The sequence below is a fragment of the Leptodactylus fuscus genome, chromosome 9 (genome assembly GCF_031893055.1).
Source record: "Leptodactylus fuscus isolate aLepFus1 chromosome 9, aLepFus1.hap2, whole genome shotgun sequence".
Lineage (NCBI taxonomy): Eukaryota > Metazoa > Chordata > Amphibia > Anura > Leptodactylidae > Leptodactylus > Leptodactylus fuscus.
In genome coordinates, this window is record NC_134273.1 from 11,674,090 (window position 1) to 11,691,239 (window position 17,150).

General features: G+C 44.6%; 1 protein-coding gene across 1 annotated transcript; it reads left to right on the forward strand.

Moving 5' to 3' along the window:
- Positions 1–668: 668 nt before the first annotated feature.
- Positions 669–16,926, forward strand: MSH4 (mutS homolog 4). The gene is made up of 20 exons (XM_075287170.1): positions 669–900; positions 2,755–2,925; positions 3,165–3,328; positions 3,617–3,727; positions 4,575–4,690; positions 5,615–5,788; positions 6,412–6,584; positions 7,412–7,479; positions 8,301–8,375; positions 9,392–9,456; positions 10,077–10,246; positions 10,961–11,091; positions 12,358–12,461; positions 12,914–13,038; positions 13,817–14,017; positions 14,389–14,507; positions 15,406–15,534; positions 15,840–16,014; positions 16,097–16,185; positions 16,735–16,926. Exons 1-20 carry the CDS (start codon positions 669–671, stop codon positions 16,924–16,926), a joined length of 2,784 nt encoding a protein of 927 aa, XP_075143271.1.
- The last annotated feature ends 224 nt before the right edge of the window (positions 16,927–17,150 follow it).

Genomic DNA, 17,150 nt, shown 5'->3' on the forward strand with positions numbered 1-17,150 from the left:
ATGTCCTACGGGCTGCGATTTTTTCCCCCACAGGCGATACGTCCACGTAGTAGGACGGTCGCGTGACGCACGGCGTTCACCTCTATGTACCGCCGTACGCAGTCCATTGGTCGCTATGTCCCTCTGTATTTGTACTTTGCGCAATTATTCCCCTTGTTGTGGAAACGCCACATGAAAAAAACGTGAGTTTAACGGTATCTGCAAAACGGATTCTGGCTAATCCCTTCCACACAAGGCAGGAAAATGGACGCAGCAGGAAAGCTGGGTTTTTGAAAATGGCGGCATGTCTATTATACCTGCGGATACGCTGGCGTTTTCCGTATAAGTATAATAGAGTCAGAGAGTCCGCAGAAGAAAGTTCTGGAAGGTGTCCGTGAAAAACACTGCGGGGAAAAAAGGCGATGCGTTTATTTTTGCAGTTTTTTTGCTGCATTTCACTATGTGGAGTCTTAGTGCAGCAAATACGTGTGACAGAGCCATAACAGGCAATAAACAGACAACTAGAGTTTATTAAAATATAACGTTATGCTCCTAAGACGCAGATAGTGTGTACAGGGATCAGACGGAGCTGTGAGGTAATGACTTTCCCGCCACTTTTCGGTGACGTCACCGTGCTGTCGGCTCCTGCTCTCTGTCTGTCTGTCGGGTTCTCTGCCGCCCCCCATAACATGGCCAATGTTACACCGGATCGCTCCGGCTTCCCCGGGACCTCCTATCACACCCCGACCCTGTCAGACTCCTCCTGTTACTCAGGCCGGGAGTCTGCTCCGTCCACAGGCCCGCGGTCTTGCTCCCTCCCGGGGACCCCGGCGGACAGCACCACCACCAGCAGTAGTCAGTCCTCCCCTGTGTCCGTCACCCGGGTGACTCCTGTGGGCAGGGGGCCAGTGCTAAACAAGGGTGAGGACTAGAGCCCGACATAATGGGGCTGTACTACACGGGCACAGCGCACGGAAATTGCTGCAGCTTTATCAAAACTAGTGCAATGGACCAACCAATCAGATCACAGCTCTCATTTTGCTGAGGCCGTTTGGAGGATGAAAGCTGCGATCTGATTGGTTGCAACGGGCCTGCTCTGGTTTTCATCAATCTGTCCAAAATGTCCTGATTTATGGTGAATGAGTAAACGTCTGGTGGAGCCATGGAGTAGGTCAGGTGGCTTTACCGATCCGGACGGCACTGTACGCGCCATGTATCTAAAATATGTCCCAAAACATCTACACTGGCAGATGTCGGGTCACTTCTAGCTTTTATAGATGATATGTTAAAGGGATATTCTGATAAATACATCTCCTATATACAGGATACACACACACATATATATATATATAATCTGCAGAAACCCCACTAATCCCAAAAATCAGGGTCTAGTGTGCCCCATATAATAGCACAGTTGTGTTGCCGCGGGTTCACACCAGCGCCCGGTCTCGGCTTTGCAGGTTTCCGTCTTCTGCCCGAGAAACTGGACAGGAGACGGAAACCCGGCAGTCAGTTTCCATACCCATTCACTTTAATGGGTTTGCAAAGTGACCGCCCGTGAGCGTCTTCTGCTTCTGCAGTGAAACCGTTTTTTTTAACCAGACAGAAAGTCGGACATGCAGGACTTTGTGCCCAGTTAGAAAAAAACCCGGTTTCGCCGCGGTGACCAGAAGACGCTCACGGACGGTTACTGATTGCAGTTTCCCGGGTAGAAGACAGAAACCCGCAAAGCGGAGACCGGGCGCAGGTGTAAACCCACCCTCAGTTTTATGGGATTTGCAGAGATAGCCATTCATTGTACTTGGCTTTGACAGTCCCATAGCCATAAATGGAGTGCCATCGCATACGTCTGACCCACACATCATTGTTTATTGGTTTCTGTTATACATCACCACCATATTCCACAGCGCTGTACAGACATTGTCAGTCACTGGCCATATCAGTATGTCTTTGGAGTTGATATGGCATCTGACATCAGTGAATATACCAGTCCCTTGTACATACATGTGATTCAGAGCTCCAATCTGACGCTAGGTTCACACCTGCATTCTGGTCTCCGTTCTGTGGTTTCCTTCTTCTGCATGCAAGAAGACGGAAAGCACAGACCGGGTCCGGCCGTGAGCGGCGGTGAGCGTTTTATGCTCTCTGCCGCGAAACCGTTTTTTTTAAATCCGGACACAGAGTACTGCATGTCCGACTCTGTGTCCGGATTAAAAAAAACGATTTAGCGGCGGAGAGCATAAAACACTCACCGCCACTCACGGCCGGACAGCTTTCTCACCCATTCAAATGAATGGGTGAGGAAGAGTCCTGCGGGTTTCCGTATCCTGCCTCTGTTTTGTGCAGGAAACGGAAACCTGCAAAATGGAGACTGGGCGCAGATGTGAACGAGCCCTGAAAGATCCAGTGTCAGAGCTCAGAATCACACCCCCTTGTCTGCTCCTGTGTGACACTGCCCACCTGACAGTACTGAGTCTAAATAGCACCAAAACTAACAGCAATGATTGCTCAGGAATGGAGGGGGCTAGAGAGAAAATTCCAACTTCCTTTGACAAAAAAATAGAATATTCCCTCAAAGTACTAAACTGGTGCAGACATCCAACCCATTAATTGTATTAATTGGTGTTTTATATTTGCAGAGATTATATTGTGCATTGCAATGGTGTGCATCAGAAAGTTGCTGACCAGAATGATTCACTTCGGCAGAAAAATCCACTTTCCAAAACATCTTACTTGGCTATTATAATTTTCCTTTATGTGATTTTTCCCCCACAGAACCCTACTTTGCAGATAAAAGCTCCTTTATGGAAAGTACCAGCGCCTTCAATGTCGCCTCTGCTACAAGCGGTTCTTCATGGAAGGCTCCCACCAGTCCCTGTGTCAGAAAACCAATTGGTGGCTACTTCACAAAATCCAGACTCCAGACTCCTGTGACGGGATGTACAGGTAGCGCTGACGTATATAACATTACAGCATGTGGACGCTGCGTCTAACCCCTTCCTTCAGTGGAGTGAGGGGATTGTGAAAAAAAGAAAGCTACAGAAAAGCTGGGTTATACCTATAGATCTAATAGGGGAAGAAAAAATACAGAGGAAAATGCAACGTGTATAAGCCGGATTTATTTGTAGCTATTTTTTTACCCGTGTGTATTCTTGAGTCTAACAAATAATTCTTGTATTTTCCAGCGACCACATCCTCTTCAGCATCAGCGCGTTCCACGTCCTCTGTTTTTGTGGCATTAGTGGAGGGGAGAGGGCTCGCCAGAGGAGAAGTGGGCATGGCTAGCTTGGATTTAAGGAATCCCGACGTGGTTTTGTCTCAGTTTACGGACAGCAGCATTTATGTGAAGGTGAAATATTACTGACTCTATATCTTCAGACCAGGGCTGAGGAGTGAACCTTTGCTTTAAGGCCATATAGACAATATAGTTGTGTGTTTAGGGCTGTAGGCTAGCACAGGGACCCATTCGTTTCTGTGGCCCCAAGCATGGATGTACACGCACAGCGTCCTTCATATGTGCACATGTCGATAACATAATTTTGAGCATTTTTTTTCATTTCTGTTATGATGCCCTTTTTTTTTCCGTTCCACTCTGGTAGTATTGGTGATATTCATGATTGTTTTCTCTATACTGCAGGTAATAACGAAACTCCAGATTCTGTCACCTCTAGAAATACTGGTGCCGAATACGGCCTATGAAAGTGCAAAGAGCTCAGAACTGCTCCGCCTTATCAGTGAAAACTTTAAGGTACTCAATAATATTGTGTTACATTTATGGGAACTTTTTGGGACGAAAACATTTCTAGCCATTTACAGTTAAGGCGGGTTCACACCTATGCCTGGTCTCCGCTTTGTGGGTTTCCGTCTTCTGCCCAAGAAACTGGACAGGAGATGGAAACCCGGCGGTCAGTTTTCATAGCCATTCACTTGAATGGGTTTGCAAAGTGTCTGCCCGTGAGCGTCTTCTGCCTCTCCGCGGCGAAACCGTTTTTTTAACTGGATACAAAGTCCTGCATGTCCAACTTTGTGTCCAGTTTAAAAAAATGGTTTCGCGGCAGAGAGGCAGAAGACGCTCAAGGGCGGTCACTTTGCAACTCTGTTGCTATAATTTTTGCACTATTAAATCTAGGAAATCCATGCAAACACAGGGAGAACATACAAACTCCTTGCAGATGTTGTTCCTGGCGGGATTTGAACCCAGGACTCCAGCTCTGCAAGGTTGCAGTGCTAACAACTGAGCCACCATGTTGCTCCATACACTACAGTACCTTGGTATTGCAGTGTATCCTGCCTCTGTACTAAGATAACAAGCCTGTGGGGCATTTCACTCATATCCTAGCTGACATTACAATCGCTTGTACAAGCACCAGGTGATTTCACCTTGGAGGTTACCCATCTATCTATCTATCTATCTATCTATCTATCTATCTATCTATCTATCTATCTATCTATCTTCAATTTTGGGAACTGTAGCTCAAGGTAAAGGTAAAAAAAAATAATCCGGAAGTAAGACTGTGATGTGTCTATAATCTATTATTGCCATATCTGCATTACATGGTGCATTGTGTAACAATGGGATATTTTGTGACTTGCAGGACTTTTCCTTTACCACTATACAGAGGAGATATTTCAATGAAACAAAAGGCGTGGAATACATCGAACAATTATGTGCCCCAGAATTCAGCACCGTATTAATGGAGGTTAAGTCTAAGTATGTATGCTTTCTGAAATGAGGATTTAAAAGACCCGTAAGGCTAAGGCCACACGTTGCAGAAACGCAGTTTTTTTTGTTGCAGATTTAGTTGCGGTTTTATGAGCCAAAGCCAAGAGTGCATTGAGCAGAGGGGAGAAGTATAAGTACTTTATGCATATCTCCCGTTCCTCTTGTAGCCATTTGTGGCTTTGGCTCAAAAAAACGCAACAAAATCTGCAACAATAAAAGCTTTTTTCCGCAACGTGGGACCTCAGCCTAAAGTAGGAATTGTCCTACAGAAGTCACTAGAATTACAGGCTCAGACTGGCCCACAGGCAAACAAGTCAATCCCTTGAAAGGCCCCTGAACCAGATGGGCCCCTAGATCACCATGGCATGGAAGAGTACACTCATTGCACTTCATACTTATACTCAAACACATCTGAACCAGGCTGTACAACAATACACTGGGTAAGTTATTTAAGACACTATCCAGTTTATTTTGTATACTGTATAAAAGGTGTAGGTGCATAGTCAGGCCAACCAGTATCCTCCTTCCCTGTGCCCCATCTTCTCAATCACTGCAGCGGCCCCAATAATCTTGCTGCCTCTCGCTGCTGCATAAGGTCTGCTATTATATGGGCACATATGCTGGGCTCTCAGAGCTAAGAGGGCCCTAGTTCAAAGCAAGAACCAGACAGCAGGGCCATAGATTCTAGTGAATCCCATTGCTTATCTCTAGTTACGGCCACAGTGTTTTTTTGGTGCGGGATGCAATGTGGGGTCTTAACCTCCTACACTAGAATTGCATCCAAATCCGGGCACAAATATTTGGCAGACAGTAAACTAATAGGTTGTATTAACAGGATTAATAAATCTGCCCGGTTGTTTTATCCATGTTGTCTATGTTATATGTGAGTGTCATTTTACCTTTATCTTCTAGATACTATTGTCTAGCTGCAGTTGCTGCGTTGCTGAAATATGTGGAACATACTCAGAATTCAGTGTATGCTCCAAAATCTCTCAAGATTCGATTTCAAGGAAGCGAACAAACCGCTATGATCGACTCTGCGTCTGCTCAGAACCTTGAACTTCTGGTGAATAGTAGAGATTCCAGGTGCGGCCATAGCTGGTGAAAAACCCCCATTTATAATACTGCTGGTCTCTCCTCACCACAGCGCTACTCTCCTAATATACCGTATGGCACAGTGCTGTATATAGGAGGCAGGGACTAGGGAGGCCAGGTCTCCAAACCACATCCAGTCTGGGAAATGCAACCAGTATACTGTCCATATATTCCAGGCCATATTTGCCCTTTTGAAGTTTATCATTTAGCCCTGACCGATGCCAAGTAGTGTCCTTTTGGCTATGTTGACCAGTTTTGTGCAGTATGGGGAACCATATCAGACTATATGCTATTACATAAAGTAAAAAAAAAAAATAATAATGATACGTATGGTACGTACTTTTTACAACCAATATGTGACTAAGGCATAAATGAAGATATCCTCCCTCTGTATACTTCTGTTCACGTGGCAATAATAAACACTGATGTGTCCTGGTAAGGTAGGGCAGGATGACTCTTTATGGGCACACTATTGTCTCTGACTCTCAGTGTTGGGGTTGTTATGTAGACTGCAGTTTCCTTCCTTCAGTTGGGACATACTGTAGCAGTGTAATCCTGTCCCTGAGTCTTCACATTCATCTATTTACTTATTCATCAATTCATTCACTTTCAAGAAATAATCACACCCTCTTTGGGGTCCTGAATAATACTAAAACTCCAGGTGGAAGCCGAAGACTCAGATCAAATATCCTGGAACCTCTGATTGATCTGGACACCATCAACACAAGACTGGACTGCGTCCAAGAATTTCTTGCAGATGAGGAACTTTTCTTCAGTCTTCAGTCAGGTACCTGGCTTTGCCGTAGGGTTTAAAATCAATTATAGTCTTGGCCTTAAATCCATGAAAAGGGTTACAGATAATGGGGATTATATCCCATTATATAAACAAATATCTGACCTTTGTGGGTCCAACTGCTGGGAATCACGAATGCTCTAGGCTAGGGGTAGGGACCGTACGGCTCTCCAGCTGTTGCAAAGCTACAACTCCCAGCATGCATACTTGCTCTGCCGTTCTTGGAACTCCCATGGAAGTGAACGGTGCATGCTGGGAGTTGTAGTTTCACAGCAGCTGGAGAGCTGAAGGTTCCCTACCCCTGCTCTATGTGAATGTAGTGGTGTTGCAGATGTTTGGCCTGTGCTCCATTGACTTCTGTGGGTCTTGAAGTACAGGTAAATGAGGCAGTCCTCTCTCTGTATACTCGTGTGATCACTGCAGACAATCGCCGGCCTCAGTGTCCCTCCAGGTCTGCTCACACTCCTATTTAAGACTCATTGACAATACTCGTGTGCATGATACTTACAGTTGTTCTCAGGGACACTAAATCTCATGACACAGATGACACCCCAGGCTGCGGGGCAGAGCCATCATCATACTTCGTCAGTGGTAATAAGGTTATTGTGAATGTGTTTAATGTGGGGATAAGTGGGGCGCAGTCAGCGATGGACAGGCCTCAACCGAAAATATGACAATTACTAAGGCGGCATCGTCTCTTTGCCTTATGTAACCAGAAAGATTCACAGCTTAATAGTTTCCTCATTTCAGATTGTTCTGACACTTTCAGCAGCTGTAGAAATCATTTCTAAGAAATTATATGTTTTCTATTTCTCGTCTAGTTCTCTCAAGGTTTTTAGACACAGAACAACTTCTTTCTAATCTCATACAGATTCCAAAGCAAGACACGGTAGGTATATAAATGTGATATCTGGTGCTGTGACATCTACGGCGGCTGGTCTGACATTATGGTCTATTAGGTGTTTGTGGTATTAGGCTAGGGCCCCACACACAATCGGGTTGCCCACTCGTCACACTAAAATTGCACCAAATGTTCTCATTCACAAGCTCGTTGTTTTATATAGGGATTTGTATACAGATTGCATTACCATTCTGAGGACTTTTCAGCATAGATTGTAAAACTCGCAGCATGGCAATTTCTAGTGCAGAATTTTAATGATCCCTTTCAATGTAGCAGAAGTGAATCCACATCAAAATCTGCAATCTCTCTGTGACATCTACATGACCTCGCCCACGAGTACAATCAATGTTTGCTAGTCTAGCATTAAATAGATTATCCCACAAAAGGAACCCTTGGTGTTTCACACACCTTATATTATGTCTTATTCACAACGGCCGTATTGCAGATTGCAGATTATACATGTAATACAATGCACAGATCAGAATAATCTCTTGTGATTAAAGAGAAACCAAGAGCTCTGACAGGTTACAGGAGGAACAAATGGATATTGAACCTTCCGTTCCTTCTTTAACCTATCAGAGCACTTGTGTTCTCATACACATTGCCTTTACTTACAGCAGTCGTCACTCATTCATTACTGTCAGATTTACTACTACCTGCCTATTAAAGCCGGCCGTGCACAATTGACATCTGTGTCCTGGATGGAGTCTCATTAGTTACTTCACGTTTACAATTCACATGTCCTTACGTTAATGTCATAAGAATTAAGCTGACTGTATTTAATGGAATGACAATAATATATTTCACAGGAGAAAGCTGCAGATACGAAGATATCCTACCTAATCTCACTCAAGCATACCCTAGAACTTGTGGAGCCCTTAAAGGTATTGTTTAGTTAGCTACAATAATAACAGTATTATATATGATAGCTTAAAGGGAGTGTCTCACCAGAACCCAGACTGTCACCTGCGCCCTGAAGCTAGGTTAGGGTCACCTGAATCATACAGTGTTTCCCCTGGTGAATCGCTGCCTGTGTTGCAGAGATATTGTTGTTTTTGTCAATGTGGAAATGACCTCTTTGGAGTAATGATGGTGTTGTTATTGCTCCGAGGAGGTAAGTGGCCGCACCCTCATTGCTTCAAAGTACTCACTTGCATATTGACAAAAACAGGGATATCCTGGCAACAGAGGCAGCAATTCACAAGGGGGACACAGAGATTGAGTACAGTGACCCTGACCTATTGATCAGTCTACGGACCTGGATTGTGGTGACAGACCCTCTTTAAGGCCTAGTTCACATCTGCTTTTGTATTCCATCTGGGGAGAGTCTGCATGGACACCCCCTGAACGGAATACAAATGCAATTGCAAGCGCTGTGCTGTAAAAGCATGCGGACACCATAGACTGTAATGGGGTCCGTGTGCTTGTCGCGCACTGCCCACACAAATCATGCAGACAGGAAAGTAGATGGTGAACTACTTTCCTGTCCGCATGATTCATGCGGGCAGCAGGCGGTAAGCACACGGACCCCATTATAGTCTATGGGGTTCATGTGCTTTTCCTGCATATTAAACGCCGACATCCTTATCCATCTTACCTCCAAGATCTGCTGTCGGTGGACACCTCCATATACACTACATGGTCCACCAGCCCCAACAAAATCTGCAAGTTTGGCTGATGATCATGTATTGTGTATGGACATCGACATGAAGCAACCCCTTTAAGACAGGACTCTGCTTTTACAGATACTGAATGTGATGAATGGCACAGTAACTGGGATCTATGATATTCTGCCAGGACCAGATTTATTTTATGCTCTTGATATACAAAGTGAAAATACAGTAGTCTGCCAAATATACCGCATTTATTTTCAGATGCGCAGTAATTCTGTTTTTTATAGACTGTACTGAAAAAATGCAAAACTCCCCTCCTGCAAGCCTATTACTCATCGATGGACGATCCCAGGTGAGTGAGGATGAATGCTGTCAAGTCTGAATAGTGGGCTGTATACCTGGAGGTAAGAGGGGTCTGGCCGCAGCTACTCCACACCGTGTGTATGGGGGTCAGGAGGAATAACGGGTGGCTGAGAGCTGATGAAGAGGTATAGGCACCTTTAGCGTAAGTTCACATGGTGGTTTTTGGACCGGAAGCTAAGGCGGAGGCCGCCACAGGTTCCGGTCCAAAATACTGCATCGGCATCCAGTCGGGCACTCTGCTCCGGATTAGGCCCAAATGACTGGGCCTAGTCAGGTGGGAGGCGAATCTGCCTGAAAGAATGAGCATGTATCTTCTTTTTGATTGGTTGATTTCAATGGGAGACGTCTTTTTGGTCAGGATTTTGAGGCGGATACAGTAGTAGTCAGAAAAGTAAAAAATATGGCGTCTGTAATTTTTTTTTTACACAGGGTTAAAGCTGATGGACACCAGATAGAGGAGGCTCCTTCTGCCTCTGTCCTTTAATGTCCGTTGCTCTCCTCCTGTGACGGACATTAAATAACACTAGTGTGAACCCATCCCAAGGCTTCTGCCAATCACAAGGCTTTGTGTCATTGACATTGATGATGTTTTTTGTTGTTTTTTTTCAGGTTTACCATCATACTAGAAAAAATTAAAACAGTAGTCAATGACGACACGCGATACAGCCGCGGATGCCTCAACACGAGGACTCAGAAGTGTTACGCGGTAAAGCCAAATATAAATGAGTTCCTCGATATTGCCAGAAAGACTTATGCCGAATCTATAGACGACATTGCTGGTATTGGCCTCAGCCAGAAAACACTTTCCTCTTACTTTCTATCTGTGTATTGTTTAATCCGGAGACCTGGCATAGTTCTCTTATATTCTAATATTACACACATTCATCTTCTCATTCATTCGGTTACTATTAGCGGTTCTTGGGCTTGTAGCGGTGGATGTGATAGAGGGGATTAAGTGGCCAGTATCCCAATGACCCCGCTGTGGTGCCCAGTTATACCACACGACACAGAAGTACTGGTGACCCCTTTATCACTTCCCCTTTAACCCTTGTGTCAATTTCCACCCTTTTTTATACCGACAATGCAGATCTGTAACGGGAAATCCTACAGAGGTTCTGCCACCCTATAGTACAGGAGATGGGACCTATAACAAGGGCGGTGCAGGTCTCAGGGACATAAGCTTGGTATTATATTTCCAATATATCTCTAGACACAATGGGGGAATTCTTTAATCCCTCTGCGCCTATTTTACGGCATAAAAGGATGACATTGAGGTGCCCGTTTGGCATAAGGCCCTTTCTTCCATCAGACATGTCCCACAAGCAATGCCAGGACAGCCATGACAGATTTAATATAATTCACACCAGTTTTATGGTATGCCAGCTCCTGAAATGATGTGAAACATCTGTAATATTTTTCTGTCATCCACTAGACCACTCTGTCATATCTTGTAGCCTTTATTAGCCGTGACTGGTTTCCATATCTGTGTACAGGGATGATATCGCAGCTCTCGGATAAGTACAATTTACCATTAAAGACCAGTTTCAGCACCACACGAGGATTCTTCGTTCAGATGAACATGGACGGAAATGTACAGCAAACCCTCCCTGCGGAGTTTATTAAGGTATAGCCTTCTCATAGGCTACTAGGACCAGACTAGGTCTTTGCCTATGGTGTTATATTAGGAATAATTCTAGACTTGGTATTGGGTTAGGGGCATATTCACACTGCTACAGAGTCTACAAATCTGTCACATGGCCGAGAAACCAGTGGGCTTATACTGTACCTCTGTAGGCCTCCGGGTTCACATAAAGGGTTGGCTTAACGTGTTTGGCTTGTCCTATCAGATTTTTATTATGGAGGTTTGTTCATAGGTTGTACGACACCGCCTTCTCTGTATTAGCCACACATAAGCTAAGATGATGTGAATATAAATTGATATGGATTTTTTTCTGCACAGGATATACATTGTGGATTATCTTTCTAATTTTGCAGGCGGTAAATTTGCAGCATTTTATAGTCCTGGCCAAGTGGATGCGATTTATAGGGGTAAAAAACAAGTCCCCCCTGTGCACAGACCCTCATTCTTGCATTATTTTTATATAGACTATTTGGTTTAAAGGGTTCTGTATAAGACATGATAGAGAGCTCATTTATAGTCCTGTGGAATAACCTGAACCTATATCAGGGTGCATTCACACTGAGTAAACGCTAGCTTATTCTGAACGTAAAACACGTTCAGAATAAGCGGCGTCTAAAGCAGCTCCATTCATTTCTATGGGAGCGGGGATACGAGCGCTCCCCATAGAAATGAATGGGCTGCTTCTTTCACTCCGTGCAGTCCCATTGAAGTGAATGGGGAGTGCCGGCGTGTACGCTCCGGCATGAGCAGAGCTTGCCGTATACGCCGTCACTCCCCATTCACTTCAATGGGACTGCACGGAGTGAAAGAAGCAGCCCATGCATTTCTATGGGGAGCGCTCGTATGCCGGCTCCCATAGAAATCAATGGAGCTGCTTTAGACGCCGCTTATTCTGAACGTGTTTTACGTTCAGAATAAGCTAGCGTTTACTCAGTGTGAATGCACCCTCAGAGTGACTGCGAATCCATAGGTTTCTGTCTCTCTGTAGGTGCTGGTCATGGCCACTAGATGGCGTCATTGTATGTGAGCCTGACAAATGTTCTGGTGCACAGGCTGAGAGGAGAACCTACAAGATTAAAGGGGAACATTGAAACCTTCACAAACTTCTTGACCCAACATGGCTGACCACTTCCACAGCATGTTCAGTCAATGTGCAAAGATCTATATGATGTGTATTATGGAGGTCTTGGGTATAGCAGAAACTTTCACTTGTCATTGATGACTTTACTTTCTTTCTTCTTGTAACAGGTGACACGAGCAAAGAACACCTACAGCTTTACATCGGTGGACCTGATTAAGATGAACGAAAGGTGTCAAGAATCTCTAAAAGAAATCTATCATATGTCTTATCTGTAAGATTTATTACTGTTTTTTAAGCTTGTCTCTTATTTTATATCCAGTTAGGTTTTACTCTGTGCTTTACACTGCAGCTTTATGTTTGGTGGTGGTGTAAAGGCATCTACAGTGAATAGCATCTTACACTGTGGGTTTTGAACACACAACATGTCCATTATTGCCTTCATCTTACATAGGTTGTAAGCCAAGTCCAGTCGTCTGGGAATTGCATATGAAAGCCACAGTGAAAATCAGGTTTTTGACCTCCCGCAGCGGACCTGACACATGTGGCCTTAGCCTAGATGAGGATTTTTAACCCCATGCATTTGCATCCTACATTGTTGAGGATTTTTGGTGAACGTAACCTAACTTCTGCATGTACAGAGACAGTCCATGAAACATGTTACAGTCTGGGATACAGTCAGTAAAATAAATATTCTGACTCTTATCTTGTCTTCTGTATTTTCAGAATCGTATGTAAGCTCCTCAATGATATCTACACACACATCCATTGCCTCTATAAGTTGTCAGACACGGTCTCCATGCTGGACATGCTGCTGTCCTTTGCCAATGTTTGTACATTTTCTGAATATGGTAAGAACCGAGTTTCAATGGTAAGGGTTTTTACTGTTAATTTTTTATTGATGACCTATTTATTGTTTAGATCACGTGCCGTCTGATTCATTGTGGCCATGGGATGTCGTTTCAGGTCAGGATGTCGTCGCGGCCGTTATGAATCAGACAGCATGCAAGAGGTTACAGCACTTGCACAGCTGATCTGTAAGGGTTCTGGGTTTAGGACCTACCCTAAGGATAGCTCATTAATATCGGAGAGAAAATGCAGCAAAAGTGCAATGAAAAACATTGTGGGAAAAAAAAATCTACTTTTTTTGGTTGCATTTTTTTTTATCTATGTGGGGACTTACCCCTTGTCCACATCTGCATTGGTATTCTGTCTGGGGGAGTCCGCATGGGGACCCACGAAAAGAATACCAAATGCAAAGCCGTGCAGTAAAAGCACATGGACCCCATTGACTATAATGGGGTCCGTGTGCTTACTGCCCGCACAAATCATGTGGACAGGAAAGTAGATTGTGAACTACTTTCCTGTCCGCATGATTCGTGCGGAGATCTGGCAGCAAGAACCCGGACCCCATTATAGTCTATGGGGTCCATGTGCTTTTACTGCACAGCAGTTGCATTTGGTATTCCTCATGCAGACTCCCCCGAACGGAATACCAACGCAGATGTGAACCAATCCTTAGCCTTACTATTAGTCATCAGCATAAAGCCTAGATGTGACTTCTCAGCCATAAGATGAATGATAATAATGGCTTCTTTATGACGACTTCATACGCTCTTCTCTCCGCAGTTCGTCCACAATTTACAGATACAACAGCTATAAAGCAGGGCTGGCACCCGATCCTAGAAATGATAGCGCTGGGGAAACCAGTTCCTAACGACAGCTTTATAAGCGAAGGGAAAAATTTTATTATACTCACCGGACCGAATATGAGCGGAAAATCCACTTACCTAAAACAGATTGCGCTGTGTCAGATCATGGCACAAATAGGTAAGACGCGGCCACAAGACAAGATGGAAACAAGGGCCTGACTCAAAACACAATTGACATTACACAACTTGCCTAGTAGTGACCTGGACATTGATCTTTTCTTAAAGGTCCTTCCTTTTTTATTATTTCTTTTGCACCAGTTCGTAGTCTGAATAAAGACAAGTAGGTAACGGGAGTCTTGTGGAATGTCGCCTCGCTGAGATCAGGAATGTGCTGTAATAAGCAGCTCGGTGCAATGTGAATAAGAAGTTAGAACTTGTATCCAGAACAGCTACAACACAATACAGTGTTGCCATAGTCTTCAGTAGAAATCACTGAGCGCTATACATGACGGATACACAATAACACACCGAGCGCTTTATCTATTACAGGCTCATTCGTGCCCGCAGAATTCGCTTCCGTCAGAATCGCTGAGCAGATATTCACCCGAATCGGAATGGACGACGACATGGAAACAAACGCCTCTACGTTCATGAAGGAAATGAAAGAGGTATTAGAAAAAATATAGCAAAATTGTAGGTACCACCTAAACTGCATTAAATACAGAAATCCTAAAACATATACAGTAACAAAGACTGCAATTCTATCCTAAGAGATGAGGTTTATTACAAGACGAAACCTTGGTCTGGCCAGAAATTGGCTGGTGTAAGGCGCCATACACACAAGGGAGTCTGGGCATGGAAACTGGATCTGAACATCACTTGGACTTCCTGACCCGAACCCAGTCAGGAGATCGGGACTCCTTACATCAGGGATAGGGAACCTTGACTCTCCAGCTGTTACAAAACTACAACTCCCAGCATGCCTACTTGCTCTGCTGTTCTTGGAACTGAAGTGAATGGAGCATGCTGGGAGTTGTAGTTTCACAGCAGCCGGAGAGCTGAGGTTCCCTACCCCTGCCTTACATCATAGTGATCCTAGTACCTGCCTTCTCATACCCCTGGTCAGCTGCATTATATAGTGTGAGCACAGTGGTGACATGATAGAAAATCTCATCTACAAGCTTCCGCTAAGGCCTGGTCCACATCTGTACAAGCAGCACTTTCCACGCCGTATGTTTCGTCCGGACACCACACGGATCCCATTACAGTCTATGGGGTCCGTGTGGTTCTTAATGCATATAGGTTTGTGTTCAGGGGGTCCCCAAGCAGACTCCCCGAACAGAATACCCAACGCAGATGTGAAGTGGGCCTAAGACCTGCAGCATAAAAAGATTTTTAACCCATTGTGTGTCATTTTATGCTGCAGGTTTACCCCGTGGCTTTCAACCTTTACAATGGGAGACCTATGGAGATTTTTGCAGGAATGCCTCTGACCGCTGGTTTATGGAGGGTGATCAGGGGGCTAGGGTTGTCTTCTAAATTCTCCCATTTTTGCTTTTCTTAAAGATTACATACATTATACAGAACGCAAATGACAAGTCCTTGATAATAATTGATGAACTGGGACGAGGCACCAGCGCTGAGGAAGGCATCGGCATCTGCTATGCAATCTGTGAGCACCTTATAAGATCTAAGGTATCTTTCGTTACTGACGGTGTCAGGCTATGTAGGGTACACCCATTCACACATTGCCAGGAGGAATAACAGAGGAACATATCATGCAAAGTTTTAAAAAATATCCTTCAGAATTGGTTTCTATAGGCAATGCAGGATTTACTAAAGCAGGAGAGGTGTCCAGTTCATAGACATTCGATCTCTCTCTGACCCTGTATCTGTCTGGTTTGGGGTTTAGGAAATAACACTCCGCCATATTCTTGTAACTTAACTATTTCAGGACCAATTTTTATTTTGGATGCAATTTGACATTTTTGTGCTTTCAGGCTTTTATACTTTTTGCAACCCATTTCTTGGAGCTGTGTCACCTTGGTACGATGTATCCTAATGTGCAGAACTTTCACTTCGATGTCAAGCACGCGGGAGACAAGTCTGGCAGCGAGGGCTCCATCTTGTACACGTATCTGCTATCAGAAGGGCAGACGGCGGAGAAGAATTATGGTAACAAGACGTGTCACTGCGGCCGCTTCTATCCGTCTCTTCTACATTTCTGTTTTACTTTACTAATATCCTGTTTTGTTAGGTTTAAAGGCTGCGTCACTTTCTTCTTTACCCCTCTCAGTCTTGAAGGATGCCAGTGAACTCTCAAGGCTGATCGCAGACAAGATTCTAGTAAGTCAAGTGAATTTTAAGGCCTAAGTCAGAAACAGCACCACCATAGGCTATATATGGTTTGTAGCTCAGTCCTATATACCAGAATAGTAGAGCCACCCATGGGTGGATGTGACGCTGTATCTGGAATATAAGCAGGCCCATTATTATAATAGTAGTCAACCCCTTTAAAGAGATATCCCCTATTCCAAGTCTCCAGTGATCAGTCACTTAAAGGGCTGTTCCATTATTTACAAGTTATCCTCAATGCACAATCTAGAGGATGAATGGAGTCATGACTGCTGAGACCCCCACCCATTATGAGAACTGGGATCCTATGTACGTAGGTTTTGTAAGCTTGCTTATGTGTCACTTCTATTTGACAGCTGGAGATCGCCAAGCGATGTGTTTCCTGTCTTTCTATTCAAACGAGGCACCAGGACCCCTGTTCTCATGATTGGTTAGCATGTCAGTGGTCGGACCCTTATATCTTATAATTACCAGCTGTGTATGCCCCCCTCACCCATACTGTGCCCTCATAGTTTGCCTTTAATATCAATTACTTTACAGCAAAAGCAAAGCAACAACCCGGAGAGCGCCAGACAGACGGCGGACTATAACCTAGCTCTAAGACTCCTACAGGTCGCAAAGAATTCACAGCTGGACTCGGACGGTCTGAGAACTTATATGAAGCAACTGAAAAGCAAATATTTCACGGACTGCGCAGGAGCGGAGCGTTCACCTGTCCAACCTAATATGTGACCGCAGATAGGTGCAATAAGTAAGACACAACCCCTTTGGCACCGATATCTCTCCACCGTCAGAAGGGCTGGGCCTTACAACCTCAGCGTCATCACTGAGCTGTGAGGAACCCCAACTGTACTCTTTCATAGACTTCTACTGTCAGCGATGGCGAGAGGCTGTAAGATCCTGCCTTTCTGACAGTGGGGAGATATCACTATCATCGGGGTACAGACCGGGAAAGC